We start from the raw sequence: 16,533 nt of genomic DNA, 5'->3' as shown, positions 1-16,533 counted from the left end.
TTACAATCACTATTTATTGATTGTTAGTTGCTTACTCTCAGTGGAATCGTACAATATAGTCCATGATCATTTGAGCATTGTTTGCCTTTTACAAAATTCTGTCACACAAATCAATGTTTCTGATAGGCCATTAAAACGAGCAATACAGGAGAGTTTGTTTAACATGCGTGAAGCAATGACTCACAGCCAAGTGCATCACACATCGATATGATTCTGTTATGTGATTTTGATGATATTGTAAAATCAGTGCCAAAAAATTTTGGACTTTTTCCATGATTCTGGGAGCATCTGTGATCTGAATTTATGCTGCACAAGTCATGAGTCCATAAACAGCAGGACACAGTGAAACTGAAAGGGGTTGGTTACCTCGCTGAAGCTGGAGGTTTGCAGCCTGTTGCTTGCAGCTCTTCATGTAACAGCTCACAGTGCCTGCAACATTTCAAACTGATCTGCTGTCAAAAAAGGCTTAAAATGACCATTTCCTGTGACTGCGTCATTATAAAAGTCAACTTGTGTTTTGCCATTTAAATGCTTTTAATGTGAAGCTGCAGCAGTAGAACTGTTTGATTTGCATTAGCAGTAATATAATACAGCATTTTTTTAGCGGGGGGATACTGCAATACTTTGATCACTGAACCATAGGCTTAATTACTATTGTCTTAAATCATTCAGCGTTAAATAGTAGTAGTACATAATAGACATTGATTTTAATGAAAATCTTCGAGATTACAACTTTAGTGTTGTGATATTGATACATCGTCAGTCGTATCACTCAGCTCTATGTTTAATATATATTGATGTATGTAACTATCAGACGCAAACCCACTGTCAGTGTTGTCAGTTTTAGATTAATGTTAAAGGAACAGACAGCTCTGCCTATACTACTCATATACATCAATATTGCAGACCGCAATGTAGACCATTATCCATAGCGTAGGCCCCTAACTCTCTCACCTCCCAATTCTCTCTTGCAGGGGCGGAACTTCCTTCCACCAACCAATAGTGGTAATGGAAAGCTGAACTACACAGTTCTGATTGGCGAGAAGCCCTGCATGTTAACAGTGTCAGAGACCCAGCTCCTCTGTGAGTCACCCAACCTGACGGGTCGACACAAGGTCCTGGTGAGTATCACAGCACATGCCACAAAGACAAGAGGCACACACACACACAGAAAGAGACAGACACACAGAGACAGACACATGACAGATAGACAGGCTACGGTGGAGAAGACAGACGGACCTACAATCGATTGACAGTTTTACAGACAGATGGACATTCCATGTGCTGCTTTCTATCCATCTTCTTGTCCACTTTGAGACAGACTACAGCTCTAATCCAATCAGCTGTGTGGTTCCTGTTACTGAACCCACAAGCAGACAAAAGACAAACAAATAAGCCTTCAATAAGAAGGATTAGAGCCCCGGTAAACTCAATAAAGATTCCATTTGTGGTTTTAAGAGGGACCAATTTGAATGAAGCACTTCCTGATGTTACCACCTGAACCCAGCATCATAGGCAGAGATGGACTGTTGGTGGGTGCACAAATAAACAGACGTGTGTACACATTTAAATTGCAAATCAATATGTCTGTCTGAGCTTTGATTTTGATTTTGAAGACAGAGAAATGTTTTATGGATCTAAAAGTGAATGTTATGTCATGGTTCATAAAGATTTGTGATCTGTTTATGCCTTGAAGAAGACTGCAGTTCCATGTGGATTTGATGGCCACTCATTTCTTCTCCTTTTCCAAGTATTACTGCTAAGTGACATTTAAGGGAAGCTAAACTTTCTGGTATACTGAACCTTACTTGCCTCACATTTCAAGTATCCAAGCAGGATACTTACATATGGCCCTTCCCTATGAAAGTCTTCTAAGAAAGTAAATTATTTGTTTATGTACGGGCTGTAATTGTAATCTGCCTCTTAATCTTTCACTATCACAGGCACGTGTGGGTGGCATTGAGTTCTCGCCAGGTGTGGTCCACATCACGTCCGACAGCCCACTCAGCAGCACGGCAATCATTGGCATCGCTGCAGCTGGTGCCCTGCTCATCCTCTTCATCGTGGTGGTGCTCATTGCCTACAAGCGCAAGTCCCGTGAGAGTGACCTGACCCTGAAGAGGCTGCAGATGCAGATGGACAACCTTGAGTCACGTGTGGCTCTGGAGTGCAAAGAGGGTAAGAGTTTGATGTGTAGCAGGTTATATGGATTTTGAGTGTTCCCTCCTCAATAGAACCAGTGGACTGTGCTACTTGGAAACATCCTAAACTTTTTGAATTGAAGTTGAAAATATCAACTCACTATCTTGTGAAAAGCCCTCTCAATTTACAACTTTGTTAAGACTACTAAAAGTTGACTGTGGAATCCATTCGATGTGAGAAGCTTAACATGTATGACAGAAATAAAAGTGGCATTTGCGGAGTGTTGATGAGTGAGTTGATCATAAATTCATCCATCAGCTTTTGCAGAGCTCCAGACAGACATCCATGAGCTGACCAGTGATCTGGATGGAGCAGGAATCCCCTTCTTGGACTACAGGACCTACACCATGAGGGTCCTCTTCCCAGGCATTGAGGAACATCCTGTACTCAGAGACCTGGAGGTGTGCTAGATTGTCTGATTATATATATAGTGTGCGCCCTTTAAGTCAGTTTTAAGTGTGTTTTAACGAAGGAACTCCTTGCGATTGGCTGAAACAGTCTTGTTAAAGTGTGTGTTTATTGGTGATACAATAAAAATACAGATGTGCTGATCAGCAGTTCATAGGAATTCATGGAAGAGCAGAAGATACCAATTTCCCAGGCAATTTAGTGTCCTAGTGCCAGTTGAATACTGCAAACAACAAGTGTTTGTACCTGTTCTTCAGGCTCTATCAAATAACAATCGCAATGCAATTAGCCTTATTTGAAAAGAGAGCAAAATGAGCAAACAAATTAACAATACGGTGGGTCGCACTAGGTGAAATTGACGCTGATGTTGTTTGTGTTGCTGTCTGGTAAACAAAAGCCTTTTGACGGCCGACAGCGACACTTTTTCAAAAACAAACAAGGCAGCCCTCAAATCAGGAGCGCGCTCTCATTAATAACTCCAACGATATGAGAAGCTGCACCGTTTTCTCTCTCCACCTCAAAAACAAATTAAAAGTCAATCAGAGGGAGGAAAGCAAAAGAAAAAAATCAAGTCATTTATCCCCAGTGGTGACATTGATAGACAGCCATAATTGAGCAGGTCGTCTTGTTCCATTAAAAGAATGATGGACCCCCATTTCACTGCCCACAGGGTTGGCCACTCTATCCCTGATGAGAATTTCCCAGTAATAAGCAATATTAATTATGTTTTAATTGGTATAAATTTCGATCTGTATGATGAGTGTAATGCGGAATAGAAGCCTAATGAAAAAAGCAGCAGGCTTGTCTTGTCGCTTGATGGCTGCCTAATTGTTATTGATGTGTCGGACAATTTAAAGTCAAGTTTTTGACTGTGGGCTCTTGATAGTTAGAAATACCGCAGGTGATGGAGAGTCTGTCAAGGTTTACTGAAAAAATGGGAAGTTTGCTTAATACTGAAATATTTAAAAACACACCAGGCTTCCAGTTGAAATAAGAATTACACATAGATAGATGCATCAGAATATAGTCTGGCATTTGTCAGCTCAATAAAGCCTGCTTCTTGACATTTTATTTGTTCCATGTAACTGTTAAGGTCTATTTTTAGCAGTCAATATCACTTCCTTTCCCTCTATTTTCCCAACAGTGTCACGTTAAAGGACATTTTGCTGTTTTAATGCACTGTCTCTCCATAATCCCAAGAGACATGAAAAACTTTTCTGTCATGGTACTGAACAATACATTTTATTTGGGCACATACAAAAGAAGGCATAAAACATGCACACACACACACACACACACTTCAGAGTTTTCCCAGATTTTCATGTATGCCTATGTTCACATGCTCATATATACTGTACAAGCCCCAAAAAAAGCAAATGCTAACACACAAAACACATGTGCACATGCGAAGACTGTACACATCCTGCCAGGCGGTATGAAATTAGACTTGCAACTTAACAATAGCTCCCGGCAGATTACAAGGGGTTCCTCCAGGAAAGGTAAAAGACAGAGCATATGCTGGATGACAGCTGCATTGGGTACAAAGAGATGCTGTCTTACCACGAGTGCTCTTGACAGATAAAAAAAACAAAAAAACGTAATCTCAATAGGTGCTGTTTATGAAAAAAAACGAGAAAAGAAGCGTGTGCAGTAAGTGACTGGTATAAATGGTGCAGGGACAATCTGGGCGCAGACGAGGGGAATTCACATCGCTGCACTCCCTTTCTACTTGCATTAGTGTGGAACACAGCACCATCAAAGTAATAAACATTCCCTCAAGAGGTTTAGTGTTTTCCTGCCTTTATTCTCAACCTTCAGACTAAACGTAACAAAAGCAGGAAGATGTTAAACGCCCCATCTCCCGAGATTCCTTTTTCTTCCTTGCATTCTATTTCTCTCTGCTTCCCATCATTGCTTATAAAGGTGATGTGTTAGCTGACAATTACACCAGTAGAGTAAGGAGAGGAACTATACGTCACTGTAACTGTACTGTAACTATTTCAGTTAATTCATATTCATTTAGTTAATTTAGTTAATTCAAGTAATGCTTATACGTATGTATGTGGCCAGCTAGAGTCTCTCTTTGGGACCATGCGGCCTGCTCAGGTGAGTGTGCGTGGTAAGATACAGAGTTGGCTTGTTTTTTGATCTTTTTGGTTGTTTTCCTGTCTTGTTTGCTTCTTGAAGGAAATGTTAGGGTTTGTTTTCCTGCTTTGTTTGCTTTTTGAAGGAAATGGTAGGGTTTGCTGCTTCTTGAAGGAAATGTTAGAAGAGGCTGTTAAATCTAGTCGGTGGTTTAGGCCTCCACCTTCAGCACCCTCTAAATTTTCCACCCCCTACCCGAACAAGGGTCTGTATCCAATCCCTACTTTCATCTTTTGACTCTACCTCTTTATTTTCTATCCCCTACCCGAACCAGGGTTTGTATTCCCACCCCGCTTTTTCTTGGTGCAGTTGGTGAGAGGCAGGGGTAGATGATGGTAGTGTGGCAATCGGCAGTTACATGTGGCATCTAGGCCTGTGGTAGCATTGTAGCAGCTAACAATAGCTAAAGCGGTGAGAGTATGATAGTATCTTAGCAGTTAGTATTGGTAGCTAGCAATTAACATTAACAGTATAGGTTCTTCTGTTCTTCCTAGCGGTTAGCATCAGCATTAGCAATAGTTAAATGGTAGCATCGGTACTGGCCACTACCTGGAGCATCTCTGGGTCAGTTGAACGTGGCGGTGCTGTTTGGATTGTGTAGGAGCAGTGTGAACTGGCACTAGGGGGGGTGACTCTGGGACGCCGGAGTTCACTGCCTAACCTCCTGGAGGTGTAGTGGGACTAAGTAGGCGAAACACTGTTGAAGGGAGGTTTCCACCTGATGACCCCCAGAGACGTGTTAGGAATCACTGCTCTTTGGCAGGTATAGAGGCAGATTAGAGCTCCAAGGTTCTTCACTGAGAATGAATCCTCTTTTTGAGCACAAGTATCTTGTGTTTAAATTAACTTTATTCTTATATTTTTCTAACAAGTGGTCTAAACTGGGAAATAAAGCTGAAAAGGCCTAAAACCAGATGGGGTGAAGCCAGTGTAAACCAGGCAGTATAAACCTCACCACAAGACTCAAAACATCAAGTTAAATTATAGATCTGATTGGCAGAGGAGAGATGGTGCAAATTCAAACGAGAACCAATCAAAAACAACGTTCAAAATTTGAGTGCATTCTGTCTAATGAATGGAGGCGGTCTAGATGTAGCGACAGCTCCTACTCTTGATGGTGTTACACTGAAATTCGTCTCGACGGCTTTGCTGACCTGCGTTGTCTGGAAATATGCCAAAAGAAAGCATTCCTGCACAGTGAAAAGATGCAGAGCCAAAGAATGAATATATCCAACATAAGCTTTTGACCAAAAATAATACATTCAAATGTAACCTCTTTGTAAACATAAAACTCAGTAACTGTAATGGATAACAGTTACATTTATTTTGTAATTTGATTACATAACTCTGTTACATGTAACTAGTTACTGTCCAACACAGTTTATTACTTCCATGTATTACTACACTGATTTTCATGTACTTAAGTTTTTGTCAATATCTATAAACCTGATCTCAGACGAATAAGCTGTTGACTAATTAGGTCCATATGTCATCGCTTTGAATGTGCCGCACAGAATTTGTACTTTTTTCCCCTCCTTGTTATTTTTAATGTGTCTCAGTCAAGTGAACATTTCTCCTGTTTCCTCACAGGTGCCAGGCTACCGCCAAGAGCAAGTGGAGAAGGGGCTGAAGCTCTTTGGCCAGCTCATTAACAACAAGGTCTACCTGCTGTGTTTTATTCGCACTCTGGAGGCCCAGCGTGGTTTCTCCATGAGGGACCGTGGCAACGTGGCCTCACTTATCATGACAGTGCTGCAGAGCAAGCTGGAGTACGCCACTGATGTCCTGAAGCACTTGCTGTCTGACCTCATTGACCGCAACCTTGAGAGCAAGAACCACCCCAAGCTACTGCTCCGCAGGTGAGAAGCTGGCACACAAAAGAAATAGAGTTTAACTTTACTCCTATCACTGTCTTACAGAGTCACACAGCTGGAAGTGACCACTTCTGATGTAAGCAAGGACAACCAAGAAAGAACAGTCGAACCCAATTTCTATCCTTCTTTTCCCTCTGTCAAAATTTAAAGGCCCTGTGCGAAATGTTCAAGCACTGAACACACATCCAACTTCTCTAAACTTATATTGTGCTTGGTTAGGGATACAGCATGTGCTTTTAAGTGTTTTCCTGTCTGTGACATGTTTGGATTAACTCCTGCGACCTTGAATTGCTGGCTCTGTCTCAGTGACACCAGAGTACATTGCCATGCACATCATTAGCAAAATAATAATGATTAATTAGCAGAGAATCCAATTTCAAATAGCTCAAGAGGAAAAAAAAAACACGTATTCATGAAAAAAAAAGGGAGAAAGTGAGACTGTGAAAGCTTGCACTCGAGCACAATCACAATCCTCCCTTGGATTTGTAGTCAAAGCCGTAATGGCATGCACTTGAACACAGCACTGTATGTGATTATGCTTCCTGCCTGCGGTGTTTGGTAAATGTGATGATTATGGTTACTTGAGTAAACCGGCTTCCTCGCAGCTGTATGTATGTGTGTGATGTGTCTGTGCGTGCCTCTACATGTATGCACACAGTATTGTGTGTTTGTTTTTGCGTGGGGGGCTGTTAGTGAAGTCTTGACACTCCCAGGTGATTTGACAGGCATGTCACAAATTAATTTGTCCATCCAATTTCAATTGTTCTTCTAATTCTAGTTCCCCCTCTGGCTAAAAGCTCATCTCTGCACACAAAGATACACACAAGTAGGATAAGCATACACTGTGTTTACTGCAGAGGGGTCTAAAATGAATGGGCCCGTCGAACCGTCCGCAAGACAGTGGGCATATTCACCTCATGAAAGCCTGTTTAGACTCTACTTGGCGATGCAGAGAGAGATTAATGATGTCTGGGCAGGAGGCATGATTAATTGAAGCCAGAGCTCACTGAGCATGGTGCAGTCACTAAACAATGGAGTTAACCGCTGATCCTGGCAGTAGATACAACTTAAGAGATGGCGTGTACAGCAGAGACGGGGAGAGGCAGTCAAGGACAATGAAGACACTTAAAGCTGTGTCACCAAGTGAGGAAAGCTGACTACTGGGCCGTGGACGAAAGTAGTGAGATCAGCTCTTTGATCACTCAGTTCACGTGTCACCAGCACCTTACGTGCACTATACCCAGTTATGTTTGATTTATCTCAGAACTTGAAATGTGCTACAAAGACTAACCAACAGCTGTTCTTCAAGCACAGTCCAAATACAGAACACCATCTTGTATCACACTCTATTTCCACGTTCCTTCTCTTCTTGTCATGAAGGCAAAGGGAGAAAGAAAACCTTGGGGGGAAACGCCATCGTGTTCAGCCAGCACTGGAGGGAGAGCACATGTTTACAACAAACGCACGCCCGGTTTGATTGCCCATTTGTCATACACACGATTGCGGTGGGCACTGACCAGACTGTCCTCATCTCATTCTTCCTCCTCGGATGCGCTCATTAGTCCTTCAACATCCCAGCATGCATTTCAGATGTGATGAGGCAGTGTGAGCATGCTACGCCACCCCATAGTGTGGGCTGACTGGCGTGTCCTTGGATAGCGGCTGAAAATAGCCCAGATACACAGGCATAAGGCTGTGAAGATGAAGCTTAATATTGTCTAGGAAAGATAGCGCCACTCCCTCTCTTCTTCTCTCCCTTTAATTTGTTCTGCCTGTTCTCTCTCTCTTTCTTTCTTTCACCATGTTTACTCATTTCGAGTGTTATTCTCCCTCACTACCTGCCTCGGTCTGCTCACTCTCCACAGCTCTCGCCTCTATTTGTCTTCAGTCCTGATGCCTGTGTCGCACCGTCACTATCTTTATCTCTCTCTTCCTCTTTTATACTCACTCTCTCAATCTATATTCCCAGCTCTTCCCCCCCTCCTCTCCCCCCCTCCCTGTTTTCTTGATTGCTAAATCAATGCTTAAAGTGCGTGAGCAGGGTGTCTCTGGCACAGCATCTGAGCACGGCTACCCACTGCCTCCTCTTCCAAGAAATCTGTGTGTGTGTGCGTGTGTGTACATGTGTGTGTCTTTTTCCTCTCTATCCACACACAAACACACATCCTTCCATCTGTCCCATCTCAACCTGTGCTGAAGCACAACCACCAGGCAGGCTAACTAACGAGAGCCTTCCACAACCATCTGTCGCATTCCTTGCTGCATTCCCCTCCTTTAACTCCTCTCTTCCCTTCATTGCTCCATCTCTCACTCGCCTCCCCCCTACACCATCCCTCATCCCATCACGCAGAGTTAAACAGCCTGTCTATAGCCTTAAGTTTAGTTTGGCTGCAGTTGATGCGTCAAAATAGCAGTTTTAATAGTGGTCAATAAATGAAAGTCCAATATGTTCTTGATCACAACCTTGCTTTGGCTCCAGCGTGGACACACAATGCATCACACAGGGTTGAAGGCTGATCCTTTAACTCTGTTGAAAGAAAGTTTGTGCTTGTCTGTATGTGAGTAATAGACAGAATAAATGTCTGCAGTCGGTGTCACTGAGAGACTGTTTGAGACGTATGATGACCAGTGTTTCTCACCGGGAGCCAGAGTTGGAAATGGAAATGATTTCTGACTTCAAGCAGCGCTGTTTTAACATGCGACTGAAGTCAAGGGAAGACTCTGAGATGCAGTTACATGTTTGGTTAACACAGCTGCTCCCTTAATGAGGATGTAGTCTTGGAAGTAGCTTTTTCCTTTAATCTCGGTTTATGAACGTAGTGTGATGTTTGTGATGGATCTTAAGACACCATGAAAGGGCGTCTTTATTTGCTAAATACAGTATGTAGTCTCAAAATGATCAGTAAATGAAATGAGCAGTTTTTGATCTTTTTGATGATTGACTGTCCAACACTGTCTGGTTGTTGGTGAGACAAAATGTTTTCTGGTATGGGCATTTCTCACTATTTTCTAACATTTTACAATTGTGTGAGGGATCATTCTAAAGTATAAATCAAAGAAAATCAGTAAAGGAAAGAAGTTATTTGATTTGATTCGAGCAGAAGTGGCTTTTTTATGTCTTGCTTTGACTTCATGTTCACATCTACCAGCAAAGACTCGCAGTTCTGCAGGACGTAACCGTTTTTCAGACACACAAATACATGTTACTGGCAACTACAGCGAACCAAAATGTTAAATGTGTGATGAAGCACGGATTCCCATCAACCCTACCTCGGTAATCAGGGGGAACTAAGCACTGCCAGGTCCCCTCTGCTCTAGATCATTCTCAATGCCCACTGCCCCTCTGACTGGCTGCCAAGAAGGCAAGCTTGGCCATGCCAACACGCCACGGCACATTTCATTGCATTAACCCAAACATAGGTTGTGCAGTGTTTTTAGCAGCAGCTGAGTAGTAGTTTTGGAGGAGATTGCTTGAAAGTTGTAATACCAATTGCTAACATTAGATCTTGAAGCAGCTCCGTCACAGCGCCATTTTTATCCTTGTTCCCCATAGACTGTGCTGTGATCAAGCATGAGCATAAGCAAACTGGTGTGGTCGTGCCAAGACTTCATATTACTGCAGGGCTGGCACCCGCTGCCAGAAGCGTGCGCAGACACACACACACAATAAACACTAGTCAGCACACATGGTAATTTCTGAATACATACGCAGTGGGATTAATTTGTGCTTTTTGCACACTAGCCTTAAAACAGCCGCACACTTGTCCACTTAACACAGGCAACACCATATCCATTGGAAGTAAGGAAAAGGACGTTTAAAAGGAAGAAAAGGGAAGGCCAGACTCAGCCAAGCCATTTCTTCTCGTTCTTTTCTTTATTTTCCCTTTTCATTGCTCCCTCCCTTCTTCCTTCCCTGTGCACCTCCTCCTTTTTCCATGCTCCTTTCATCCCTTTGATAGATGGGCTACATTTGTGGAAATGGAGAGGATTTGGAAGTGTGTATGATTACAGGATCCAGAGTGGGCACAGCCAGAGGGGGAGAGGAAGACAGCAAGGGCACATGAAAGAAAAGATGAAAAGTGACCTTGTTGACCCTTGGATCTGTGGACGGAGGAAGGGCTGGAGCGGCGGCAAAATGAAAGTGCGGGCACAGCAAGAGGCAGGAAGTTAATCCCCCCCAGGTGTTGTGCCAGTGTTGGCAGGGGGTGCCAGGCCAACCCACTGGCAAAGCAGACATCATGCCCCCGCCTCACACCTCAGTGTGGAGCCCCTTAAAGAGGCAATATGAATGGTGGATAGTGGGAGGGCTGCAGGTGGCAGCTGAAACGCGGGGCAAAACCTACACACACACACACACACGGGCACAATGGACCCTAATCCTGAAATATTGATGCCTATGGTAGTTGCTCATTGAAAGCAGAGGGGAGGGGTGTGTGTTTGAGTTGTTCTGACAGATTACCCACACACTCCTGCTGCTGGTCAAGAAGGTTGCTGTCAAAGGATATCCGATCCTCGCCTCTCCTCTTTCTCCCCTCGCCACCACCGCTGTTGTTATTATGTATGCATATTAGCCATTCACGCAGGATCAATCACACTGTTGGCCCAGGTCAACACACACACACACACACACACACACACACGCAGAAGCACACCATTTTGCCACACCAGTGGAGCATGGATGCCAGGCGGAGAAAGAGAGGGAGATGTATTCATTCACTTTCTATTGTGCGCGGATCGAGTGTTAGTCCAGTGAATAGGCGAGGGAGCGCTTGATAATGAGGCCAATGTTATTACAGAGCCTCTGCAGCCCCTAACGACATCAATCCACTGGGATCAAATAAAGGCTTTTAATTGCTTTGCCTCATATTAAAATCCCCGCCGCCATAGACGAGTTGCCCTTGGCGTGCCTGAGCATAAAAGCCATCCGAAAAGATTGTCTGAAAGGCCATCATATAGCATGTGCAAAGCCTCTCTCAATTCATGTCTTTGCAATTATATTTGTGTAACGAAAGCCTATTCAGCGGTCATCATTTTTAGCAGAATATTTGATGACAGTGTTGAATATTTATGAGGGTAATAAGAGCATGGGGATCATATGTTCATTATGTGCTTTGTGTCTATCTGTTTGCAGGACTGAGTCTGTTGCAGAGAAAATGCTGACCAACTGGTTTACCTTCCTCCTCTACAAGTTTCTCAAGGTAACTTATTTATTCTCAACTTAACTGATCATTTTAAGCTCCTGGAGGAAGAAATACCACAAGTAGTTTAGTTCTAGCCCGAAACAAGTTGATGAAATCACAGTCACCTCACTACTGGCTTCATTAGTGTCTTCACTGATGGTTATTGGTGGTGTTTTTTACTCTCAGCTTTTTGAATCGGACACAAGTAATGACAAGTATGCGTTTTTGAGGCTACAAAAACTTGCACCACTCCTCTCTACTCTTGAGTCAAAAAATGTCCAGTTTTTCTCCTCCATCTCTCCACTCATCCCTTTACTGCAGCTGGGAGGAGAATAAAAACAATGATAAATGGCCAGTCTCTCCTGTTTGATAAACAGCAGTGTTTTCAGGAGGGAAGACGGAGGTGGCTTCAAGAGTCTGTCTTTTACGACATTTTTCACTGTATATCCATCAAATCCTTCCCAAACTCTGGCTTCATTTAAGCAAAGTGTATATATATTGATAGGTGGTACAATTTTCTTTAATTTAGGGCAACGATAGAGTCTGGTGATGTTTATAAGTCTTGCTCAGCAACTCTGGAGGCAAGGCAGTCGGGAAAGCATGACAAAAAGCAACTACAACATTTTTGATAGATATTTTCCCCGACATTATTAAACTTTGCTGACAGTGAGTGGATTGCAGAAATTGCTTCAAAGTTTTCTTCCTCCCTCCAAACTTTTTCTCTGTTCCTTTCTCTCCAAATCTCTTTGCAGGAGTGTGCAGGTGAACCTCTCTTCTCCCTCTTCTGTGCCATCAAGCAGCAGATGGAGAAAGGCCCCATTGACTCCATCACAGGAGAGGCACGCTACTCGCTCAGCGAGGACAAGCTCATCAGACAACAGATTGACTACAAGACTCTGGTAAGAGGTTCACCTGCCCAGAGGTCCAAGGGCTAAAGGGGGACACTTAATATGCTTTCAGGGACAAGAGGAGAGAAAAGGGGTGGTTATGGGTTGTCGGTCATGAGATTAGCAACGGACATAAAGTTGTCATTGTCACGCTTGACATGCAGGGGGCACAGGAGTGACGACCTCACTTCCTGTCGAGACCGGAGCTGTCAAGGAAAGAGCAGGGCTTTGGGATGAGGAGGAAGGAGATTATGCATGTGTGTGTTTCTGCTCAAGCAGAGAGACGCTGAAGCTCTCTCCTCCTGGAACCTCACATTTATTCCCCAAGTCTGTCTGGTGTCGTGCTTTTTTCCTCTGTGACTCTGTTTCAGAGGGGAAACTCAGACACTGTTTAGTCCATCTGTCTTTCTCTTCTAGTGTCACGTCTGTTTGTACTTTATGTTCTGGGAGAACAGATTTTCATACTCTCTCAACGCCAATGAGATAGGGAAAAAAAAATTCCTGGAAATTAGCATCAGGTTGGTCTTTTACAACAGAATCATCAAAACTCCACTTACAACATTTTCCTCACTATAGACATGTAGAAACTACACGTAAAGATACAAACATCTTTAGGGACGCTTAAATTGTTTGTGTCAAGTAGACGTACACATTTGGGAAAGTATATACATAGAGGATAACACATTTACCCTCTCACTTATAATTCGTATTTGTGTTAATCTTGTAGTTTGGGTATTTCCATCCAGCACCTGGAGGTAGTACTGAAAAAACTGATGAATATCCTAATAATATTATAGTTGCTGGCAAACCGCTCATCAATTCAGGTAGCTTCATTTCTGTCTCTCTTCGAGCTTTGATGGATAAGCACTCTCCCTGGTGAACAATCTTTTTTTCTTTTTTCTGCAATTCTCCAACAGACCCTTTGGCGAGCTCAAACTTATTGCAGTTCCACTGAGTACCAATCTACACTGCAATCAACATTATTAACATAAAACATACAAACCTGTTCTCTGCCACGATGCTTGGTCCTAGTAACTGCTGCCAGCCCCCACCTCACAGTGGCAGTCTTGCATGTATTTTGACTACAGGTGGTGAACTGCATCCACCCAGAGAATGAGAAAAGTCCAGAGATCCAGGTGAAGGTGCTGAACTGTGATACCATCAGCCAGGTGAAGGAGAAGATCCTGGACGCCATCTACAAGAACGTCCCACACTCCCACCGCCTAAAAGCTTCCGACATGGACCTGGGTACAAATCGTTGTCTTGTCATACGAAAATAATGTGAAAAAAGTGGGCATCTTTGCTTACTGGAACATTTTTGTTTACCTTCCACGTCTTTCTTCATGTATTTGCATGCTGATAATGGGATGTTAATAATTCTCATGTCATGAGTTATAGTTGATGAGAGGTCTCACTTCCACACATCGATGTAGTTACCTAACAGCTTGTCAAAGCATCCATGCCGTGTTTCCTATCTATGTGCCTGGAGAAAAGCAGGCTGAACTTAGACACCGATTGATTTTTACAAAGTCTTCCCCACCCCTCCCAGCCCCTCTTGAAAAATACAAGTCTTCTTCGATATAGAGGAGAAGCTTTCTTTTCAACCTCGGGAGGCTTGACTTCCTGGCTCTCTAAGTCAGATGTCTGAGATTGGTCTCTCTCCTCCCCAAACTTCCTATCGATCCGCTCTCTTGTCGACTAGTGTCCGAGTCACATGATTGATCAGCTAATCAATCGAGACGCTCAGTGATCTCTTCCTGACAAAATCATTTCCCTAGTCTGTTTCTTTTTTTTTTTCTTTTCCCTAAGTTGTATTTTTAGGGATCTCAGTTGTCTCTGCAAGACATCAAGTGATCAGGTTTTTGGTACACCTTGTGTGTGACATGCATGCTTGTGCGCATAACAATATTACCCATGATTGTTTATCTGCCCATACCTACAGGCTGTCTCTGCACCATGCCCCATGCTTTTTATGGTTTAATATTGCCAGATGGATTTTGTAAGCCCCCGCTGTGTGTTCGTAATAGCATATTTATAACCAACCCCGGATCTAAGATGGGCTGAGCGCATACCGTGGGGAATCTGCCTGTGTGATAGCTAAGTGGAGAGATTGGTTAAGCCTTTTGACAACATTCCTGGATAAAATTGTTTTATGGCCCCCTTTGGGAAGGATGTATTGTTCTATTATTGTGTTATTAGGAAGGGGAATTGGAAATTTAGCCGGCCACTTGTTCTGTATGTCTACGGGTATTAGCGAGAGAGCATGAGTAAATATGCAAGCTCACATGCTTAAATCTTTTTTTTTTTTTGACTGTTTACAGAATGTATCTGACATGCTGCACAGATTAGAAGAAATGTCCTCTCCTGCCCATAAACAGACAGAGAGAACATGTTCGATGTATCTTCACACCCCTTGAGGTTTTTTATTTGCAAGTCAGGCTATCTCAATTAGCATATGTATGTTGATGATAATGTTTAAGTGGAAACCAGTCTTTAATGTGATTGTTTTCACACTTTTTGTATACAGGTGATATCAGTGTTCCTCATGATTTCTGACACACACACATACACGTACACAGACTGATTGCAATGGCTGATAAGGATAATGGGATTGTGGCAGGCCTGTCCTGAGACAGATTGACCAGGACTGTTGTTATCCCAGATATTGTTCTTAATTCCCCTCTGCTGCAATCCACAATCCCCCCAAGCAGGGCTGCAGAGAAGATGGGGCCTGAGAACAAAGAAGCTGGGCCTTGTGTGTGCGTGTGTATCTTTGTGTCCCGTGTTACCAGTAGCAAATGTGTGTCATGCATCTCAGTGGAGAACAACAGTCACCTTCAGCCTTTCTCTTCACCATCAGCTTCCAAACACTCCCCAAAGCCCTTATCTCTTTGGTTGTATGTGAGTCTAAAATGCAAGTCTGCGCACACTGTTCTCTTCCTGCTGAGTAGCGACCAGTGGATTTGGGAATCAGAGTAATCTCAGTTTGCTCTGCTTTCAAACCAAGTTTATTCTTTTATTTATTCCTTTCTGCCTTTCTTTTTTCTCATTCCTTCATTTGTTTGCTGAGCCTCGACTGGAGACGGGCGCTCATTTGCATCTTTATGGGAAGACGTACTGTATAGACAAAAACAACAGGAGAATCTTTATTTCCTGCAGATTTTTCAGATGCTAACACAATTCTGGTCGATCCTCCAAAGACAGGCCTCATCATGCGCCGCAGTGATTGCCGCTTTGTTTTCCTGTTTGTGATCAGAATAGGAGATGACAGTGGCCGACGCAAGTGGGAAGCACAGCAAGGAGACACAGACACAATAACGTATTCATAAAGCCCATGATGTCTGCAAAAAGAATAGAGGAATCATCTGCCAGTTTGTTGTCGAGATGGCTTTCCTTTTTCACTTATGATAATGTTGCCGGGGCATTGTGAGATGTTTCTATCAAAGCTTTTGTTTTGTTTTGTGCTGAGGTTGCACAGATATGGGAAGCCTGTTGTGTATGCAGTGAAGATGTAATTTGGTTGTAGGGTCATGTAAATGCCGTCTTGTTTAAATGAAAGACACTGTCATGAGCACTGGAAAGCTACTTGTTGAAAAATATGGAAATGAGGTGATCTCCAGTCTTTAAAGCTAATGCTTTATGTTTGCAGGCTTACTAGTTTCTACATATCCTGTCGGCACGGATGTGAGTCTAGTCTGCTTCTACCAAAGCTCCCAGCAATATAAGAGCAGCTAGGCAGGGGGCTTAGAGCAGTGGATGGGGGTTTGACAAGGGGAGAGCAAGGACCATCAGTGCCTTCGGAGAGCAAAGCATGAGGGCCAGTGCTGCAGATGGAAA

General features: G+C 43.2%; 1 protein-coding gene across 1 annotated transcript in view; it reads left to right on the top strand.

Moving 5' to 3' along the window:
- Nucleotides 1-16,533, top strand: part of plxna4 (plexin A4) — a 210,804-nt gene that overhangs the window by 171,630 nt on the left and 22,641 nt on the right. Inside the window, exons 18-24 of the mRNA XM_041963491.1 lie at nucleotides 975-1,121; nucleotides 1,944-2,178; nucleotides 2,461-2,603; nucleotides 6,346-6,614; nucleotides 11,761-11,827; nucleotides 12,562-12,708; nucleotides 13,785-13,944. Of these exons, the coding sequence (XP_041819425.1) occupies nucleotides 975-1,121; nucleotides 1,944-2,178; nucleotides 2,461-2,603; nucleotides 6,346-6,614; nucleotides 11,761-11,827; nucleotides 12,562-12,708; nucleotides 13,785-13,944 (1,168 nt within the window). The remainder of the gene's footprint in view (nucleotides 1-974; nucleotides 1,122-1,943; nucleotides 2,179-2,460; nucleotides 2,604-6,345; nucleotides 6,615-11,760; nucleotides 11,828-12,561; nucleotides 12,709-13,784; nucleotides 13,945-16,533) is intronic.

This window comes from Chelmon rostratus, chromosome 22, assembly GCF_017976325.1.
Source record: "Chelmon rostratus isolate fCheRos1 chromosome 22, fCheRos1.pri, whole genome shotgun sequence".
In the NCBI taxonomy this organism is placed as follows: Eukaryota; Metazoa; Chordata; class Actinopteri; order Chaetodontiformes; family Chaetodontidae; genus Chelmon; species Chelmon rostratus.
This window is presented reverse-complemented; position numbering and strand designations above follow the sequence as displayed.